This window comes from Echiichthys vipera, assembly GCF_963691815.1.
Source record: "Echiichthys vipera genome assembly, chromosome: 12".
NCBI lineage: Eukaryota > Metazoa > Chordata > Actinopteri > Perciformes > Trachinidae > Echiichthys > Echiichthys vipera.
In genome coordinates, this window is record NC_139837.1 from 9,039,288 (window position 1) to 9,059,120 (window position 19,833).

The 19,833-nt window shown below is 38.5% G+C and overlaps 1 protein-coding gene across 1 annotated transcript in view; it reads right to left on the reverse strand.

Moving 5' to 3' along the window:
- Positions 1-5,318, reverse strand: part of lrfn5a (leucine rich repeat and fibronectin type III domain containing 5a) — a gene marked incomplete at its 3' end in the record, with an annotated part of 28,244 nt that extends 22,926 nt beyond the window's left edge. The window contains exons 1-5 of the mRNA XM_083924635.1: positions 5,110-5,318; positions 3,547-3,675; positions 3,233-3,413; positions 1,998-2,153; positions 657-916 (exon numbers count right to left, since the gene is read on the reverse strand). Coding sequence (XP_083780761.1) covers positions 657-916; positions 1,998-2,153; positions 3,233-3,413; positions 3,547-3,675; positions 5,110-5,306 — 923 coding nt within the window. The 5' untranslated portion in view covers positions 5,307-5,318. The remainder of the gene's footprint in view (positions 1-656; positions 917-1,997; positions 2,154-3,232; positions 3,414-3,546; positions 3,676-5,109) is intronic.
- Positions 5,319-19,833: the final 14,515 nt, after the last annotated feature.

Below are 19,833 nucleotides of genomic sequence, written 5' to 3' on the forward strand. Positions count from 1 at the left end.
CTGGACCGCCCTGTTATTCATGCATTTCAGAAGTTTTATCTAGTTACTCGATTATGAAATGGTAAAATCAATAAACTGCAACGTATCCTAAACACCTAACCATGTACCACTACATTTTTTTTGTCCTTCCTTTTTCGGTGGCTTTTTGCAGTTGAATGCATTAAAATGGACGCTGCACAATATGAGGATTGTTAGGTGGGTTGACGCTCTCATAATCTCAATGTATACCTTATATATAGTGAGGACAAGACCCAATAAAGGATACAGAATAATAGCATCTCATTGATTTCCTCTGCCCGCCTTTTCTCCCTATAATTCCATATCTGAAAACATAACATCTATCATGATTGCAAGCGTGTGACCAATATATATGCAAATGAAGTAATCATCATCTCTCAGACCTGTTCTTGATTCAGTTTCATCTTCCTTAAAATGTTAGTGTGATGTCCCTGTCTTGTGATTCATTGAACAGTTGGTCATTTCATTCTTGAGCGGCTCGTACACATAATGCACAACTAAATGAATTAAAACAGACAGTGTATATGTCTATGTGTTTGTGTGTTAGTCAATTGGGCAAGATAACGAGGAAACCTTGTTTATCTTTACCTTTTTGCATGTATTCATATTATTTTGTATGTATCTCAGTTAAAATCTACCTGAGTGTAACTCTCTGCCCTTCAAGCACCCTCATCTCATGGGAGTATCTGGTGATGAGTGGAGGTTCGCACAGAAACTCCTCCTCAGGGACGGACCAGAAGTATCGACCAGAGAGATGCTGGGGCGACGCGCACGTTTCCAGGTCGTCCTCTCTGTTCAGCCTTCGCAGCCACAGTAACTCACAGTTACAGTGAAGAGGGTTCCCACCGAATGACAGTGCAAAAGAAGTGGAAGTCATGAGCCCTGATGTGGCCAGGACCTGGTAGTGAGAAACAATGATTTTACTTTTTTTAAAAACAGCAAAAACATTATTATTCATATTCCCTATCTTCATGGGAAGGCTGTCATTCAGTGATTGTATGAATCAGAGGTTATCTAGAGGGAGAGAGAGAGAACACTTTCACCAGCAAAAGTTTGTTTGGGATCAAACGATGAATGAGCTCTACTCATTGGATGCATTAATACTTATTGATTTCTTGACAGATCTTTTTTTTACTTTTTTTCCAGACAAGACAAGAATTATTTGACCCCCCTCATGTCCCTTAGAATAATTTGATGTAGCATATTTTTTACACTTCCATACTCTTAGTCAGGTGGAAGAACAACCCAAGAGGAATGTATTATATTATTATTATTATTATATTATATATATATATATATTAGATATTAAACATTTTGGCTAAACGATATAGAATTTTTAGATTGCAACATCATCTATCAACTATTATACAAAATAATACTAAATACTTATAAGTAGAACTATGAAGCCTTTTTGTGATTTATTTTTTTTAATTATTAAAATTAATTTCATATCATGATCATTTAAACAAATTCATCCGTATTTTTTCACGGATCCCCTGGGACCCCACTTTGAGAATCACTGGTATAAATCATCAGGGCCAGAAAACATGAAGTAAGACTCACATTTTAAGAAAAGGTTGGATTTTTAAAAAAAAAATAGATTTCCAGTGATTTTATTGTCACTAATATGAAAATTATCGCCATGATTCCAAACAGTAAATTTTCAAAATTTCTTTTCTGTAAGCAGAGCATCAAATCACACTATTTTCTACTATGTTAATGGAGTGACCTGGAGAATTTATATAAGTTATACCAAGGGACATTAACTGTAAATGTGACTTTATTAGGAGATATGAAAAGATGAGAAAAAAAATCATCATGTATCAGTTGTTCACACACTTGTGCCTCAATAATTTAGTTTGAAAGCAGTTAATCTACACACAAAACATTAAAGGTGAAATGAAGTGCCTGGTTGTGTTTAAGAGGCTTTTTTGTTAGGTTAGGCTTTTATGTGGTGGGAATTAAGCCCCTGAGAATACCTGTGCTCGTTGAAAAAGTGGGTCCGGCGGCAGCTTCAGGAGCTTATTAGAGGTGACGTCCAGCCGATTGAGTTTTTGTAGCAGAGAAAATGTTCCCTCTGGAATGTAGTCCAACATGTTGTGGTCTAAACTCAACGTATGGAGGCTAATCATTTTCTGCAGGAATTACAGAGAAGAATGTTATTAGTTTTGAATCTTTCTTTGGTAATAGAAAGCTTGAAATTGAATTAGTGTTAACATTTCTATGCTGAAAACATAAAGTTGAACTGAAAACAACAAAGCCATCATATGGTTAATCATTATAGAAACACAATCACCTAATGCAGCACCTAGTTATCAAACTTGACTATAACTACTTGCAAAACATTTTAGTAAGCTGATCCACAGAGGACCTGATTTATATTACCGTATTTTCCGCACTATAAGGCGCACCACATTCTAAGGCGTACCTTCCATGAATGGCTTATTTTGAAACTTTTTTCATATATAAGGCGCACCGCATTATAAGGCGCATAGAATAGACGCTACAGTCGAGGCTGGGGTTACGTTATGCATCCATTAGATGAAGCTACGCTAAAGGGAATGTCAACAACACAGTCAGATGGTTGTTGCTTCCTCCACTTCCGCACCATTGATTGGTTCATGTTAAACTCTCTGGCTGCTGCTCTATTCCCGTGTTCTACTGCCTGACTAATCGCCTTGAGTTTAAACTCTGCGTCGTAAGCGTGTGTCTTAATAGGAGCCATTTTGGGCTCTTTACACAAACACACACATGGAAATGAAATGGCACGCTTCGCCCAGTCATATATCGCAACATGCACCGCGCGTTACTTCTTCTACAGGGGGGAAATAGAGTCGGCGGCTGCTTACCGTAGTTGCGAGACCTGTTGTGGCTCAATATTGGTCCATATATAAGGCGCACAGGATTATAAGGCGCACTGTCGGCTTTTGAGAAATTTGAAGGTTTTAAGGTGCGTTTAAGAGTTTAAGAGCACCTGCAAAATGGAAACTGTTGGCACACAAAATGCTTATAAATTAAGTTTTAGTGAAGCTTAATAAATAGTCCACATAATGGCCTTTGTTCAATCCAAAACCCCTTAAGATCTCTTTATTTTATTTCAAATCAATCGCCAAAAAGGTTTCATGGCCATTTTATTGTGCTTGGGATTGGATTTTTCCAAGGGCCTCCAGCCAGACATGTTGAAAAGGCTGCTGCAGTTCAAAGAGATCCTGACCTGGATGGCCTCCCACGGTATTGAGTCCAGGTTATTGTAACTCAGGTCCAATTCTTCCAGTGCCAGCAGGTCGTTGAATGCTCCCTGGTGGATCAGCATCAGTTGGTTGTTGTTCAGAATCAGGTGGTGAAGCTTCGACATTCCGCTGAATGTATCATTACCTATCCTTGTCAGCCGGTTACTGTGCGAGAGCAAGAGAGAGGTTAATGAAATGAAAAAAAAACAGTACATTCAACACTTCACATTTATCAAGAGGATTTTATGCAAAATCCACAATATCACTGGAACATATCAGTCTGCATCTGTATCCATACCTGTTGAGGTGTAGCGCTCTGAGGTTTTCCAGATCATTAAAGGCATGAGGAGTGATGTAGGAGATGGTGTTTCTGGATAATGTTAGGTCCACCAACCGTGTCATGTTTGCAAAATCTTTCCTCTTCACACTTTGGACACATAAGCACAGTTCAATGAGGCAAGAGACAGATATAATCTATGATACGTCCTTTTGTATGCCAGGTTATTGGTTCAATGAAACAGTCTTGATTGACACAAGTCAGTCATTCTTAATATGAGAGTATTTTTCAATCTTTCAATAGTGTTAAAAGTGATATTTTAAAGGAAAACTATTTTGATAGTGAAACAAAATCCACATGTGGTATTCCTTTTATCCAGTGCAGCTCATTTAATATTTGTGAGCATGAAAAAATTCTCTAAAGTCTACAAACCCGAGAACTGAGAGGCTCTAAACTGCAATGCTATCAAGAGACAGCCTTGAGCTGCTCCATTGACTCTCAACCTACTATGACTTACTCTGGGGCCACAAAGAATGTGCTTTTTCACACCTAAATGAGTTTTATTTCATTGTTGTGCTGGCGGGTAATGTTCTTGTATCATAAAAGGCACCCTGGGCGATGCCGCTCTGTCCAAAAATTCAGCCACTTATTCTTCTTCTCCAGGCTTTTTCTCCTGATGACATCATCGATCAGTGTCTCGATTCCAGCTTTGAGGAAAAATGATTCATTCTCACAGATTAAGACTGAACTTTCTAAGGACTGGTATATCTGGTTTATTCTCTTTTATGTATTGGTTCTTAATAATTAAATGTCAGTAAATTAGTTATATCATATTGAAGAAAGATGATACAGTTTTATCTTCCAGTTGACATTGGGGTTTTACTTCAAAAAAAAAAAAAAGTGTTATAATGTTTAGTTGTTTGAGTATTATTCACACATTTCGGTATCCAGTAAGCACATTTTGAAAAGACAAGAAGCAATCACGTCAAGTTTCAGAAAATTAGATCCTAACAATTGTTCCAGACAGTTGTAATAATAGCAGTCTTAGTGTAGAACTGAGCGTTGCAGTTGTAACTATTGCTGCTTTTTACAAGTAGCGGTAGTTTTAGTTATAGAAGAGTTTTTTTTTTTTTTTAATTCTTAGACCTTTTAGTATTGTACTAGCAGGACTAGCGGTATTAGCAGAAGCAGTATTTGGTAGCACTAGCATTAGCAGAACGTTTTAATGGTTACAGTATTAGTAATAGAAATAGCCCTCCCAACAGAGGCAACTATCATACTAGCAGTAGTACTAGGCGTTTTAGAAGTGATACAGTAGTAGCTACTAGTGACACAGTGTGTTCTGTTCAAGTAGCCTACAGTAAAACAACCATGAGATAAGATAAAACTAAATCTTATAGCAAAAAATACCCTAAAATTTACCAAATCTATAAACACGTAGTATATATATATATATATATATATATATATATATATATATATATATATATATATACATACACATAGAAATAACAGAAGCAGTGTCTGCAGCATTAGCGGTATAAAGTACCAGTTCTCTTGGTGGTAGTATGATGTGACTGTTACCTTGTGACAAAGTTGTCAGCCAGCCGTAGCTCCACTGTATGTCTATCAATGTTCGGCGGTACAAATAGTAGACCTTTCTTGGCACAGAGGGTTGCCAGATTGGGTGACAGGATCTGACATACGCAGCGCTTTGGGCAGATCTGTGCCCGCACTGCCATGGCAACTGCCAGCATCACACACAGCAAAAGCCTCTCCATGATTATCACCCCACCTGGACGTGACACCTGAGACAGATGGAGATAAAAGAGAGAGGAAATTGGAGACATTAATGACATTGGATTCTTTTTTTTCTTTCAACATGTATATATTGTATAGGCCTTAGTGGAATTAAAAAGTAAAAAATGGAAAGACAATGGCATTTCTACACCCAATCAAATTCTTGATGATAATCGCCCATTTATCAAGTCTTTTAATATATTCCCAATGTTTCTTCGAAGTCTTCAGTAACCAGTGCAAACAAAAACCTGTGTCCTTCACACTTCTACAGTGTTCACTCTATAGAGTATCATTTCCACATGTTTCACTTGACTAGTAGACTATTTATCATCCACTGCATTTCCATGTATATAACGAAATTACATTCCACTTTGAATGCTGAGAGCTATATCAAAAGTTAAGTGTATACATTTCTGACAGGATGATAAGTGCAGTATGGACAAGGATTTGCACTCTACAAGTTGTTGTTATTATAGGCCTACTATGTTAGTAGAATACTCAAGGTGGAAACTTCCATGGGAATTAAAGGAAATGTATGGAGAATGTACGGCATATAATGGGAATGAAATGGAAATATCTGCTCAAGCTGTTTCAAATGCAGATATAACCCTACTTTGTGCCATATCATCAGAAGACAATACCCATTAATTTACCAGATGAATCCATCAATGTGTAAAACAGATACAGTGTGAATTGTGCTCTGTCAAGCTACCTCCCACATGGTAACAGCTACCTAAAGAAAAAATAGCATGAAGTGTTAACAAGTTATAAAATGTGTACTCTGCTTTAGGTTATTTGCTGATTAACTGAAATATCATAAAAATATAAAATATATTAGCTTCATTAATATGATCAATCAAATAGTCTTTGGCTCAGACAGTGCAGTAGTGTTAGCAGTAGAGTGGCATGCCCATGTGATGGGAGAATATACTGTGTACGTAGAGAGCTGATTTCTATGTAATGGGATGCTGGCAAATGCTCTGTACATGTGATGGAAGAATTACATTTCAGTTAATTGAGCATATCTATAACCAAAATATGCCATGACATCTACAGTATAGTATTGCTTTTTAAATTTCCTTTTAAAATGGATGACATTTATATTATAATTTTAAAAAATCCCTAAATTCTAAATTAACTCCCCTAGGAAATTGTCTGAGGATTTACCGGATATTTCTGACCCTTTGCAACCCACATCTGTGCACATCAGTAACTCGTTTGAACTTGGCAACTGGAGTGTATCAGATTCTGCGGAAGTTAAAGATCTTGACATGACTGGATGAACCCACAGGCTTCAAAGAATTGAATCACCACCAACTTTTAGGCACTGCTAATCAAACCGGAGGAGATGCTTATTAGAGTCATTTATTGTGTTGCTATGCGTGCACACACATACATATTCAGTCATCATTAGTAAGCAGCAGTGTTTGTAGTTAATTAGAAAAGGTTTAGAGACAGGGAGGGAGAGAACAAGCAGGGCGAGGCAGAGAGAGAGAAAACGCTCATTAATGACAACCTTGATTGGGGTTTGAAGGACATGGGAGAATCAGGATTAAAGGGATCACAGTGCAAACACACACACTCACACACACACACACACACACACACACACACACACACACACACACACACACACACACACACACACACACACACACACACACACACACACACACACACACACACACACACACACACACACACACACACACACACACACACACACTCACACACACACACACACACACACACACACACACACACACACACACACATAAAGGCTTAGCGAGGGTGAAAGCAGTTCAGGTTTTGCTAATGTCCCCTACACATGATATGCGGTAAAAATAATTTGCAGCTGCCGTTCCAGTCATTTCCTATGAAGGAGGCGGTTGCGGCGCGCACCGCTCAGATTTGCCTCTCTGTGGTCGAAGTTCAAAAAATCAGTTGAACTTTGATCTAGTTGCCGGTGAACTTTCAAAAGTGCAACCAATGAGATAGAAGCTTTGAGTGTGACCTCTCCGTTTCCTAGGCAACCAGAGAGCAACATCAAGCCGGTTAGAAAGATGGAGGAAAAACTAACTGTTTGTGTGTCCGAGTTTTCCCAACTATTTAATGTCACATTAAAAAGACGTAATGCTTGGAGCAGTCACACCAGGTTTCTGAATAGGGGGTTGAACGGTTGTTTTAACCCTAACGTTGATTTAGCTGTTAACTAGGTCTCTGCTCCCAACCTTGTGGTGAGCCCAGCGCAAAAAGCGTATCATGTGAAGGCTCATTAAGTGAACCTTTCTCACATTATCATAAGAAAAAAGTTAATGTGTTTTCTTTCGGTTTTGTCTTAATTTTCTCAGTAGTGTAAAAAAGTGTATTTCAACATTTTTCAGTGAGATACCACTGTAGTCAAAATAAGTAACTAATGGCTTTATTAATCATAACAAACATTTATCAATGTTTTATAGATCAGCTTAAAGCCATTAATAAGAACAACTTTTATTTGACAAGTCATGAAGAATCGCTTTTCCTGGTGTATATCCTCCTCTAGCATTAAGTCACAATCTCAATTTTCAAGATGGATTATTGTAAAAGAACAATCCTTTTTTACCAATTCTAGTACCCTTATAGTGATACTGATACCAATGGAGTACTTCATCACTGCCTTTTTTTCTACTTCAGTCGATTCCCATCATGCAGATGGAAGCGTCTTTGCAGCTGAACTGCCAACTCCATCAAAGAGTACCTGCTTGACTTCCACAAACCACGCACTGTATGGACTGTAGCTGCTGTGGTAGTCACGCATTGCATTAAGTCGAAGAATGCTCCCAGGACCTGGCTCCAACCAAAACCATACAGTAGTCATTTTTTTCTAATTTTTTCTAAATGTAAGTACAAAAATGATCCAATGCAGATATCACTCGACTGGAGAAGTTTCAATACAACTTGGTCCTGAGTTATTTTGTTCGATAACTTATAGGTATTGGTATTCTTAAAAAAAATACAAAAAAAGGGTGGGTTCGAATTGTCTCCACGCAACTCTCACCGCAATACGTGAAATAATAACTTCTGATAATAACTTCTAATAACTTCTAATTCCTATGAAAGTTGCTCAGTGGCGCCAAAAAAGTTAAACTTTTGCTAACTTCTTCTATATCATTAGACGTAAATGACTTGATATTACTTGTTTATTTTATCATATGGCGTCATTTTAAAATGTTCTTACCGTCATTAAATGTATAAAATAGGACTATGATATATTTGGCATTATTTTGGTCTAATTTAAATCTTGTATTAACATGTAATCTGGACACATTATAATTACACCTGTTCTATGCACCTTTGCACGCATCTGGTTTATTATGCTCTGTACATGTGGCCACCCATTAATACACAAATGAGTGCAAATTAGTTTTGTGGCAGCAGGAAAGTCCGTGTGGAATTGACTCAAAACAAACTACAGAGGTCATGTTAAGTGTAGAACATGTCATCAACTGCAATGCTGGTGATCATTCGTTAGTTTTTAATAGATCTGGGACCACAATTAAGATCTCTGGCACAGAGGAATAAACTGCATCATACTTCTATAATAATAAATGTATTGTCGGTTGTGGTATTTCATGTGATTTTTAACATATATAAAATTCCCCATCCTTTCCTTTAATGCTTGTCCTGAAACTACACACAAGCAACGTTGAATGGCTGCTGGAAGGACAACAACAGAGAAGGGTTTGGAGTTCGATTTAGTATCTGTTTCAGTAATTGACACCTTTCCTGTGGCTATCTGAATGAAGTCAGTGAGATGAAAGTCTACTGTAGGTTGATTGAATGCTGCATAATTATATTATATCAAATCCAGTCACAACAAAGGTCAGTTCTGAAGTCCTTCACCTTCCTCCAGTCTAGTTGTGTGGTTCACTCTTCTTTCTTTCTTTCTTTTTTCGGTGTAATTACTGAGCTGAAATCTGCAGCGACGTCAGAAGTCATACAATCCCTGTTTCTCGTACCCTCTCCATTTCAGGGCAGAGTAAGAAGAGCAGAGAGTGGCAGCTAAACAAAGCGTCGGATGACTCATATGTTACAGAGAAAGAGAGAGAAACAGAGAGAGAGAGAGAGAGAGAGAGAGAGAGAGAGAGAGAGAGAGAGAGAGAGAGAGAGAGAGAGAGAGAGGGAGGGAGGAAGTGCATGACCCCTATGACACGAAAGCAGATATTAGCTCATTAATTACTCTGAGAAATGACTGTAATGAGAGCGAAAGAGTGAGAGGGACAGAGAAATGCAGAAGGAAACGAGGGAGAATTATCAGAGAGGGAGAGGAAAAAAGAGAGATCAGAGAGCGAGCTAATTAAAATGAGTGCTGAGCTGTGAAGGGGGGGGGGGGGGCGGAATTTCATTTAGCGAGAAGAGACGAGGTGTGATAGATGACACGGCACTGTCAAACTTATAGACGTGCCACGCAAACCATATACATTCACTGTATGGGAAAGGACGCACATGCCAAATGTCTGTCATACACATACAGAAAAAAAGTAACACTAGAATTGAGTTGAATTTCACGCAGTGAACATATTCACAAGATACCCATACTGTGTAGCTTGAGGTGACATGTAGGACCAGTGCGATAAAATGGAACGGTGAGTTAACCAAAGGGATTATGGGTAAGGAGGACAAATTAGGGTCTGTTTATAGTGGTGTGTAAAATAAGATTTTGTTCCACACGTGTGAATGCAGCTTGCTTCTTTGAAAGCCTTCCACACTGACACCCCGGTTCCCTAAAGGGTTTCCACAGAGCCAGTTTCACCCCTGGCTTGCTCACTGATGAACAACTTGCTTCCCGGACAGCTCAAATGGATTCTCCACACGCTCCATATACTGAAACTGATCTTAGGCTACATTCAAATCTCACGGGGATAACCAGCAGAACGACTTGGCAGTTAAAAGCGACGACTTGGAAGTATTCACACATTCAAACTCCTTTGAAGCTGCAAAGAAGCTATGACTGAAGATTTCTCGAGACTTGTGTTGTTCTTTATGAGCTTTTTCACGCATAATGCACAATTAGCTAGTGATGCATCTGAAGCCATATGTCTTAGAGCAAACCGTATATGGCAGTGACAAATGAGTTCAGCTCATTTTGTTTTCTTGTGTTCAAACCCTCATTTAAACTGTATTATTTAAACAGCACTGAAGGAAACTATCCACATCTAATGGGGGATTATAGTGTTACTCTGCCTTTAGCTTAGCTGCAGTTTAAAGGGCCCATAATGTAAAAACTGAGAAGTACATGTATTTTTTGATTGTAAAGCAGGTTGAGGTGCTATATAAATACTGTTAAAAGTATCAAAATGCCCAAACCACAGCAAAATGAACACACACACACACACACGCACTCACACACACACACACACACACACACACACACACACACACACACACACACACACACACACACACACACACACACACACACACACACACACACACACACACACACACACACACACACACACACACACACACACACACACACACACACACACACACAATAATAGCCTTTAAATCTGCTGTCAGGACTTTTGTACAGTTGTGATGTCACAACTATACTGCCCTACAAAGCCTAAGTGCAATCACTAAACAAATCACTAATAACATGATTTATGCACAATTTGGGGTTTGAAAGTATGGAGGTTAGGATTGATTTGGATCAAAAAAAATATTCAATGGCAAATTAGTAAACCATAATCCATCATCAGTGTGCCAAATATTCATTTGTTGGGGCAGTAAACAAACTTTAAAGCCTTATTTTTTACTGCACTTTGGCTTTGTAGGGCAGTATATACATGTAAAAAGTGTTGCTACAGCGTTATTTACAGTCATTCCCCGGTGGCAATGAGGAAGCTGAGATGCAGAGAGCGCAGATGCTTCTGACCTGGAAATGGGGGATAACTGGATGTTGAGGTGTCAGCTAGGTGACAACAGAGAGGAAGTATTTCATGGTAATATTTGCAATGAAGAGGTGAACAGTAGCTTTTACGCCTGACTTAAGCAAACTACATTGTTAAGTCAAGAGCTCATCATCTTTGCCACATGATGCTGATGTGGCTTTAGAAGTAGGAAACTACTCTGACATCCTAAAGTGTCATCCAGCGGTTTGCAGGGTTCTTTGTTGAGGAGTGTCAGGTAGTTTACTATGGTACTTGTGTTGCTAAAATAGATTATTCATGTCAGAGTTAGGAAAACACTTCATATGTTGAAGGGTTCTCCAACAGTCTCAGAGTGCCGGGCTCTTAGTAAGAAGAGAGACGTTGTTTACTGCAACATACTATTCCAATAGCTCCACAATCCAAACTGGCCTAATATATTTAAGTGACAGAAAATTACATGATTACAGACAAGATTTGATAAAATCACTTTTTTTTAGATTAATGTACAGATATTAGAATGGGGATGCATATACAGAACCTTTTCCTTTAGAGTTCTCCTTATTTTGCCAGATTCTTGCAGGCTGCAGCATATTATTCTAATATGATATTAATCTAATGCTTATCTCAGTCATGCATTTGATGCATTCGCTCAGTTGTATTTCACTCAACTATTATGGAATATAGCATACACTGATAAGGATAACGTATAGCCTCTCATTTTATTCATCATACAAACCCACGCATTGCTTCTCAGCATGCATTTACTTAAGAGTCAGTTAACCTGAATTACACAAAAAGCCTGTTTGACAATAACATACAGTGATGCAAATGATTGTAACCACTTATTATTGAATAAAGAGTCTGTAAGGAAACAAGCAGCTACTATAGATACCAGAGTTCTCAGAAGAAAATGGAAATTTAACTACATAACGAGGCAAACTCATGTGATATGATTGAAAGCACCAAAACAGCTACTAAATGGTTCTTCTTGTCTGACTTTATCTCATCTGCTGTTTCAAAAATCAAGAGGCAACTTTGAACCTCTGACTCAAAGGTTGCGTATACAAACTAATATAACAGGAGAACTTAGTCGTAACTGATCACTGTTTCCTGACATGGTAATTACATTCATAAAGTATGTAATGCATAAGATCAAATTAAGTGCGAAGCATTTGGGACACTAGTACGGGTCCCATAGTATAAAGAGTTATAGAGAGTTCTGAATTTTTGATTGTAAAGCAGGTTGAATGTAACCTGACTCCGCCAGATGGATTGATTCGCATTTGCTCAGCATATCTATCTGGTAACTCTCGTTTGAATCAAATCGACAAATCGTGTGACGTAACAACAGAGCGTTGAGGCACAGCTCAGAAAGTAAATGGTAAATTTCGGTAAGGGATATCTGCCGTTTGGGTAACGCAAACTTACTGATAAAAGGCACAATATCAGGTGCCTGGTCCATATTCCAACAGAGGGATCCGAGAGAAAAAAGCATTAGCAAGCGGCTAACAGAATTAGGGCTACCACTGTTTGAAAATGTTTCTAGATCAGGTCAGATTTGCATACGTTGCTTCCGCTTGCTTGGTAGATGGAGGAGTTCGCCATTGGCCTCACCTCACACGCTTCAAAACCAACACTGTTTGGACGTTCACTTGGCAAATGGCTCCAAATTGTCTCCATCGCACGTTACCAGACTGATCTGCGAGTACAATACAATGGAGCTTGCAAGGTCAGGATGGTCTCAGGAGGCTAGGTCAAATAGTATCAAAACGCCAAATCCACAGAGAAATGCACACAACCCTTATTCAGAAACTGTCTTTAAACGAGCCGTCAGGACTTATATGTCAAGTTGTGATGTCACAACTATACTATATAGAGGTAGATAGAAAAATAATGTGTTTTCAGAACATACCCAAAATACAAATATGAGCCTGAAAAAGAGCATAATATGGGAATATGGGAGCATAACAAGTAAAATGAATGCTGGCATTTCTATCATTAATTCACATTAATATTGACAGGAGATGCACTAGAAATAACACACAAAAGGAATGCGTTGAGACGATCATAACAACGCTGGGAGTACATTTAATCCTGATGTTTTGTACAATAGCCACACAGAAATTAATTCAAAGCATGGAGGAGATCTTAAAACATTGCTGTTGCCATTGGAAAACCTCTTAGCTGCTGTTTTTTTCATTTTCTCCAGTGAATTAATAGTTTACATGGTCTTCTGTGCCTCCGAGCATGTACCTTGGTTGTTTGTACCAGCATCTAATGCATAACAAAGAAGCACCAATGCCCAAGTCACTTAACTAACCCGCTGTATTCCTGTTCTCTTGCTTCCACACTTTGGCTTTGTTTTTCTGTGTCCACTGGAGTAAACCTTATGCTCCAGCTAATGGCTTTACCCACTTGAACAACAGGGGTCAGCAGCTGCCTAAATACATCACAATTACTCTTTATTCAATTAGTGCACTTTGAGAATGCTGCACTGAGCAAGGCCAACACACGCACATACAAATGCACACACACAACCACACACACACACACACACACACACACACACACGCTCTAGAAATTCTGAACATGCCTATATGCTATTGTTTATGCACATAAACAACCAACCACACAGGCGCACAAGTAAAATGAATCCCATACACACAAGGGCTCGACTCTCTCTATGCATGGGTGCTTTCCATTAAAAGCACAATCCAAATACATTCAGTGTGTGCACATACGTAAGAGAAACACACACACAAGCAGGGATTCTGGAAAATGATTCAAAAGCACTGGAGTATGGTCATCTGGCTATCGTTCTAGGGTTGGGGGAAAAAAAACCTCTGGCTTATTTACATTTCTTAAAACCTATTGTCTTGGGCTGAATTGTCTTAGATGGTGTTAAGCTCTGGATGCAGCGACAGTGTGCTTGCAAAATAGATAGCAGAAAAAGCTGAAAAACGTCAGGCTTTATCCCAGCAATGTACATCCAGTAAGCCAGGATACAATTACATCCAGGAAGAAAATCCAATGCGTTTGCCAGCTTTTAACATTACAAATGTAAGGCTTTTGGAACAAGGACTAGCTAGCAAATGTAAAGCTATGTAGTGTAACGTTAGCTTCTCTTGCTGTGTGCTGTGTAAACCACTTGAGCGTAAACCTCCCCAAATGCAGGAGAATACAATGGTGATGTGAGCGGGTGTGACCAATGCAATTCATTGTGGGAATTTCAGGCAGAGAGCTACGATGGAATAGTAGTTTAAAATAGCAATTAAGCCAATAGCTGATGTTTTTGCTTTTGATTTACTTTTCTTCAGGGGAAACTGAAATCCTAATAGATTGAATTGCTTTAAATCCATTCAACATTTCCTTACACTATCATTTAAGGAGCAAAAATCAAATCAAGTCAACAACTTTTAATATAAACTTTCACATTAAAAAGACTTTTTTTTAAAAACAAACTGATTCAAAAGCCTTTTCAACCTTTTAACGCAACATTTAGCCAGCACAAAATTTATGCGACAAGATGAACATCAGTGCCCTGCGATAGACTGGCGTCCTGTACAGGGTGTACCCCGCCTCACGCTCAATGTCAGCTGGGATAAATTGGTGCATCCCTAGCTATAGGAGCTCAGCTGGGAGCTCCAAGGAGACAGACTGCCTTTCACTTCCTGTGCCTGCTAATCGGGCAATTGCTGTCCAGGGGGAGGGGTTTAGCGAACAGTCAATTCCAATCCATTCACTTTGCTCGTATTGACGTGCACATCATTTTGCACATGCATGTTTTATTGCATCAAGGCTGAGAGACGGTTGACCTGCCTCCTCCCCTCCATCACTATCTCCTCTCTGTGACTGAATTGTACGTAATGGATGAAATCAAACCAATCAAAGGAAGAAACAGTCAGCTAAGTGATTCATAGGAATACACAAGCTGCCAGGAAGATGAGACGATCACCGCCAAGGTCAGTCTGATAGCGGTGGAATGAGAGACACACTTGCTTAAAACCATACACACAAATGCATGTTTCATGCACACATCGAGACATACACCAGACGCAAGCAGATACCACTTGAGTATTGATTTTAAATCCAGCTATAAACACACTCATATGCATTATGGGTATGACTGTGAAAGAAAGAGGAGCAGTGAAAAAAGAATGAGGGAGGAATATTTGTAATCGGAGATCTTGGCAGTAAAAGTCAAACAGCGGTGCTTTAAGTGCCTGATTCATGGTGGTACTGTGTAATATCTGGACTACAGCGCTATTTCCGTATTACATCACGATACTTTTTTTCCAAAACACATCGGAGTGCACCCATCGCTGCCTATCCGGTGATATTGTGTTCCCAAGACAGTTTCTATGCTATAACATTACCACTATCCCTCAAAATGCATATAAGTGCATTCATCCGTGATGCTGCCAAGGATCTGATGTGAAATGGTTTCTAAGCTCGTTGTTTTATGAAATACAATACCAATCATATGGAATGTAAAGCAGTCCATACATCAATGGCAGGATAACATTTAGAACATGAAGCTATTTTAACTGTAAACCGTGTAAGCTATATTTAAATGCAGATAACATAGTCTGTCGTAGAGTAGAGCAGGAGTTATAAATAAGGCAAAAGGCTTTTTTTTTGCCAGGCTAGCAGCATGGCTCTAGCAATCTCAGTCGCTTGCTCCACCACTTTTATGCAGTGGAATGTCTCAAGCAATATTGGATGGATTGCGATGACTTATTGTTCAGGCATTCTTGGTCCATAGAGGATGGATCCTACTGACAGGGGGTACGTTCATTCATCCTGCTGCTGCTGTACTTCATGGCTGTTTTACAGACCTTACAAATGTTTGTCGAGTTTTCCTTCCGTCTTATGGTATCCAAATTTCTTCCAAACTTTAGATTTCAGATTTGGTGAGTCTAGCGTCAATCTTTCACCTTTTACAAGAGTGGAGTTGAGCGGAGACGTTTCATGGTACATTTTGACCTGACCACGGATCTGTGTTTCGATGTCACATCTTTAAAGCCTCTGGACACCCACACAGGTGTTTTCAGTTAACCTGGTTGATTAAACATCTTCTGAGGACTGTGTCGGTATGTATATTGATAATATACTGTGATTGATTGACATCTTCCTGGGTCTCCTGTTAGCTTGGATTCACCTCTTAAGAGATGTAGATGGATGTTTATGACCTCATAAATTCCCACCGAAGCTATGCCCAAAGCAAAGGTCTAATCAGCCAGAATAACTGAAAACACCCGTGTGGGTGCTAAGAGGCTTTAACATTAAAATTGGCATCGGTGAATCTTTACACCCATAACTTCCACCCCTCTGGAAATGAAGCAGCATCTCCACAGGATGCTGTTCAGACTACACATATGTTGTAAACTAACAAATGGTGTCAATAAACCCCCTTAAGTCTTTTTTTTTTTTTTTTTTTACCGCAATTGTGGTATGTGCCTTAACCATGAAAACCTTGATGGATATATTTATGCAGCTCCTTCAGCAGCCCAAGACCCTTGCTTGCTAATTATTCGCACATTAATTTCTGTGCTTCCCTGTTTACTTCAGACTACACCGTAGTAAACAAATATAGACACATGATAAAAAAAATACCTGGATAAATACATAAAGTGAAACTGATTTAGATCAATTTTCTCCTGGTAGACCGGGTAGATCAATACACCCAGTAAAATCTCATGCTGTTATCCTCTATGTACGGTCACGGTACTTAAATGCACACAGCTGGAGCAGGTTTAATGTATAGCAGATAAAAAATGCACACTGTTTGCAGCCATGAGTGCAGCTTTAGCGCAGTGCAGTGAACCTCTGCAACACTTTCATAAGGTTAACAGGCTTTGTGTCTGCCGGGCATCTAAAAATGTGTTGCATAAAAGAAACATTTGTCGCAGGTCTGGCTTTTGCTGCAGTATAGTAGTGATGTCCAAATGGAGCTTCATGAAAGATTTTCTTTATGAGTCCACTAGATGGGGCTCTCTGTTCAACAAAGGGTTGAAAACACACATAATTACGATTCATTGAGCCCTTTTCTTTAAACCTGGAGCTCCATCTTGTGGGCTCAACAAATACAACCAATGGTTCATGAGACTTCATTTGGACATAACGACAGTTTAGCACAGGACTGCTGAATCCCTCTTGAACTGCGGCACTCCTGATAAAAAAGGCTGTTAACCCGGAATTTGTGTCAGCTTAAATAACTTTGAATAACTATTAATTAACAATTTGAGTTCTGTTGCATTACTTAAGCAGTCTAAGTATGTTGTACTTTTGTGATATAGTCACTTGGTGTACAAACTGTTTTAAGTCATGAAAAATGAAAAGTCGAACAAACTGAAAACATCATTTTTTTTACCTGAACGTCTAACTATGAACTTCAGCAAGTCAAAATCTCATTGGCTAATCCACTCAAAACTAGTCCGGGCCTGTTTGATGGAGATGGTTGCCTTTGGCTTGTTTTCACAGAGTAAGATTTTGTGTTTTCTTCATTTTGCTCAAAATATCGTCTCTTTGGACACAAAGTCTGGACTAGCCTTGGACTTATCTGCACATGTTAAAAGAAACAAAACATTGTATCTCAGTTTCTCAAGTAAATTGACGATTGACTGCAGGAAGATGGTATTTTCCATGTCCATTGTTTTTTCTCATTCTGGAAATGTTTGAGTTATTTTTCATGTTAAATTGATGGCAAGAATATATTTTAATGTCTATGAAGCTTAAGTTAAGTTAGAAAAATGGAATGTGTTTATTTTGGTGTGTAGCCTGCATTTGTACTATGATAATTGGCATTATCACTGTATTATAATGTTAACTGTTAACTTGGCCATTTTCAACTTTTGCCGTTGCACACCATTTGGCAGCGGTACAGTAGTTAACAATACAAGTGACTAGCTAATGTCTGCTTCTGTTTGTCATGTGAGCTGATAGAGACCTCCCTTTAAACAGAATATTTTTTTTATCTGCAGACTATTCACTTAAAAGTAACCACACCGCAAAGTCAATTGTGCATATAAACCGAGACTGTCAGAAAAGTGTATACTCAAATTGTAACTGACATGAATATATTTTTGTCTGTTTGTATCTCAAACTCGGTAAGGTCTTTATGATGCAGACTCCTTGGACATCAGTCAGTATCATCTGCTTTGAGGTTAGCCAGCACCCCCTCAACTGACACCCTCAAGAGTACAACACGATGTCTTCAACTGCAAATCTGTCACAAAATAGTCCATCAACTGTGAAATAAATAAAAACTCTTCACAGATCATTTACTGAAGTTGCAACATTGTGTTTTTTAAACATTGAATAACATTTACAAAAAAATTAGCTGTAATTTGTGGTGATTCGTTTAGTTTATATATATTTTATGAATACAAGTTAAACATTTTGGTGGGGAATTTATTTTTTAAGTTTTAACAAAAAATTTTACTTTGATGAATGACAAATTCAACTGAATGTTATTGGAAAAATTAGTCATTGCAACTTAAAATGCTGAGTTAAATGATTGGAAAGTAGAATGGATTTTACAAGAGATTTTAAGTAAAAATGATTTTTCCTCTTAGTGTGTTCACATAAATAGTTAGGTCCACGCCTTTTAGTCTTTATGTTGAGTCTACTTAAACAAACTAAGTATCTCTAGTATTGATTTCTTAACTAATTTACATGAAAGTAAAGTCAACTTATCTCGGCTTACAGTGCACAAATTAGAAATAACTAGGACTACAAGCCTGAAGGTGCTTTCAGATAGCAAGCGAAGCAAAACACAGAGGTGCTTTGAATGCATATAAGGCCCTGTGTGTGTGTGTGTGTGTGTGTGTGTGTGTGTGTGTGTGTGTGTGTGTGTGTGTGTGTGTGTGTGTGTGTGTGTGTGTGTGTGTGTGTGTGTGTGTGTGTGTGTGTGTGTGTGTGTGAGTTTGTGTGTGTGCTAACTTTTGAAAAACAGTGGAAAAACAGTGAAAAAACAGTCAGTCCTATTTGTGTCACACATAGACATAAGGGTTGCACTGAATGCCAGTATTTTTTTTTTTTTTACATTCAAAGCTTCTGTTGAGGTTTTGTGATGGAGCTTTGAATGTCTGTCATTATATACATCTGACATCATCATCTTTGAAGAAATCCTTAAACAAAATCCCCAGTTAGGTTATATATGTCTATGTAATGTAGATGCTGTTACATTACTGTTAAACTGCCCCGTTAATACAGGCACGTGCTTCACTTTGCCTCCCTTAACATGGACGGATTATGAAACAATGGGCGCCTGGGCCCCCCACTCCGCCTACATGGAACAAGACACCCTAACTATTCTAGTGGTCTAGTACTAACTAGTCATTTTGAATCTTTTTGGGGTAATTTTGAGTCTCTTTGTGGTTATTTTGTGGGTCTTATGGTTGTTTTCTGGCTCTTCATAGTCATTTTGGGGCATTTGTAATCATTTTCTTTTCATTGAGGTCTTTGTAGTAGCTTTGGTCTCTTTTTGGTTATTTTGCTTCTCCTTGTAGTACAATTGCATCTACTTTTAGCAGTTTTGCATGTATTTGTGGTTGTGTTGTGTCTCTTTACATCTTTTAAGATTGTTTTT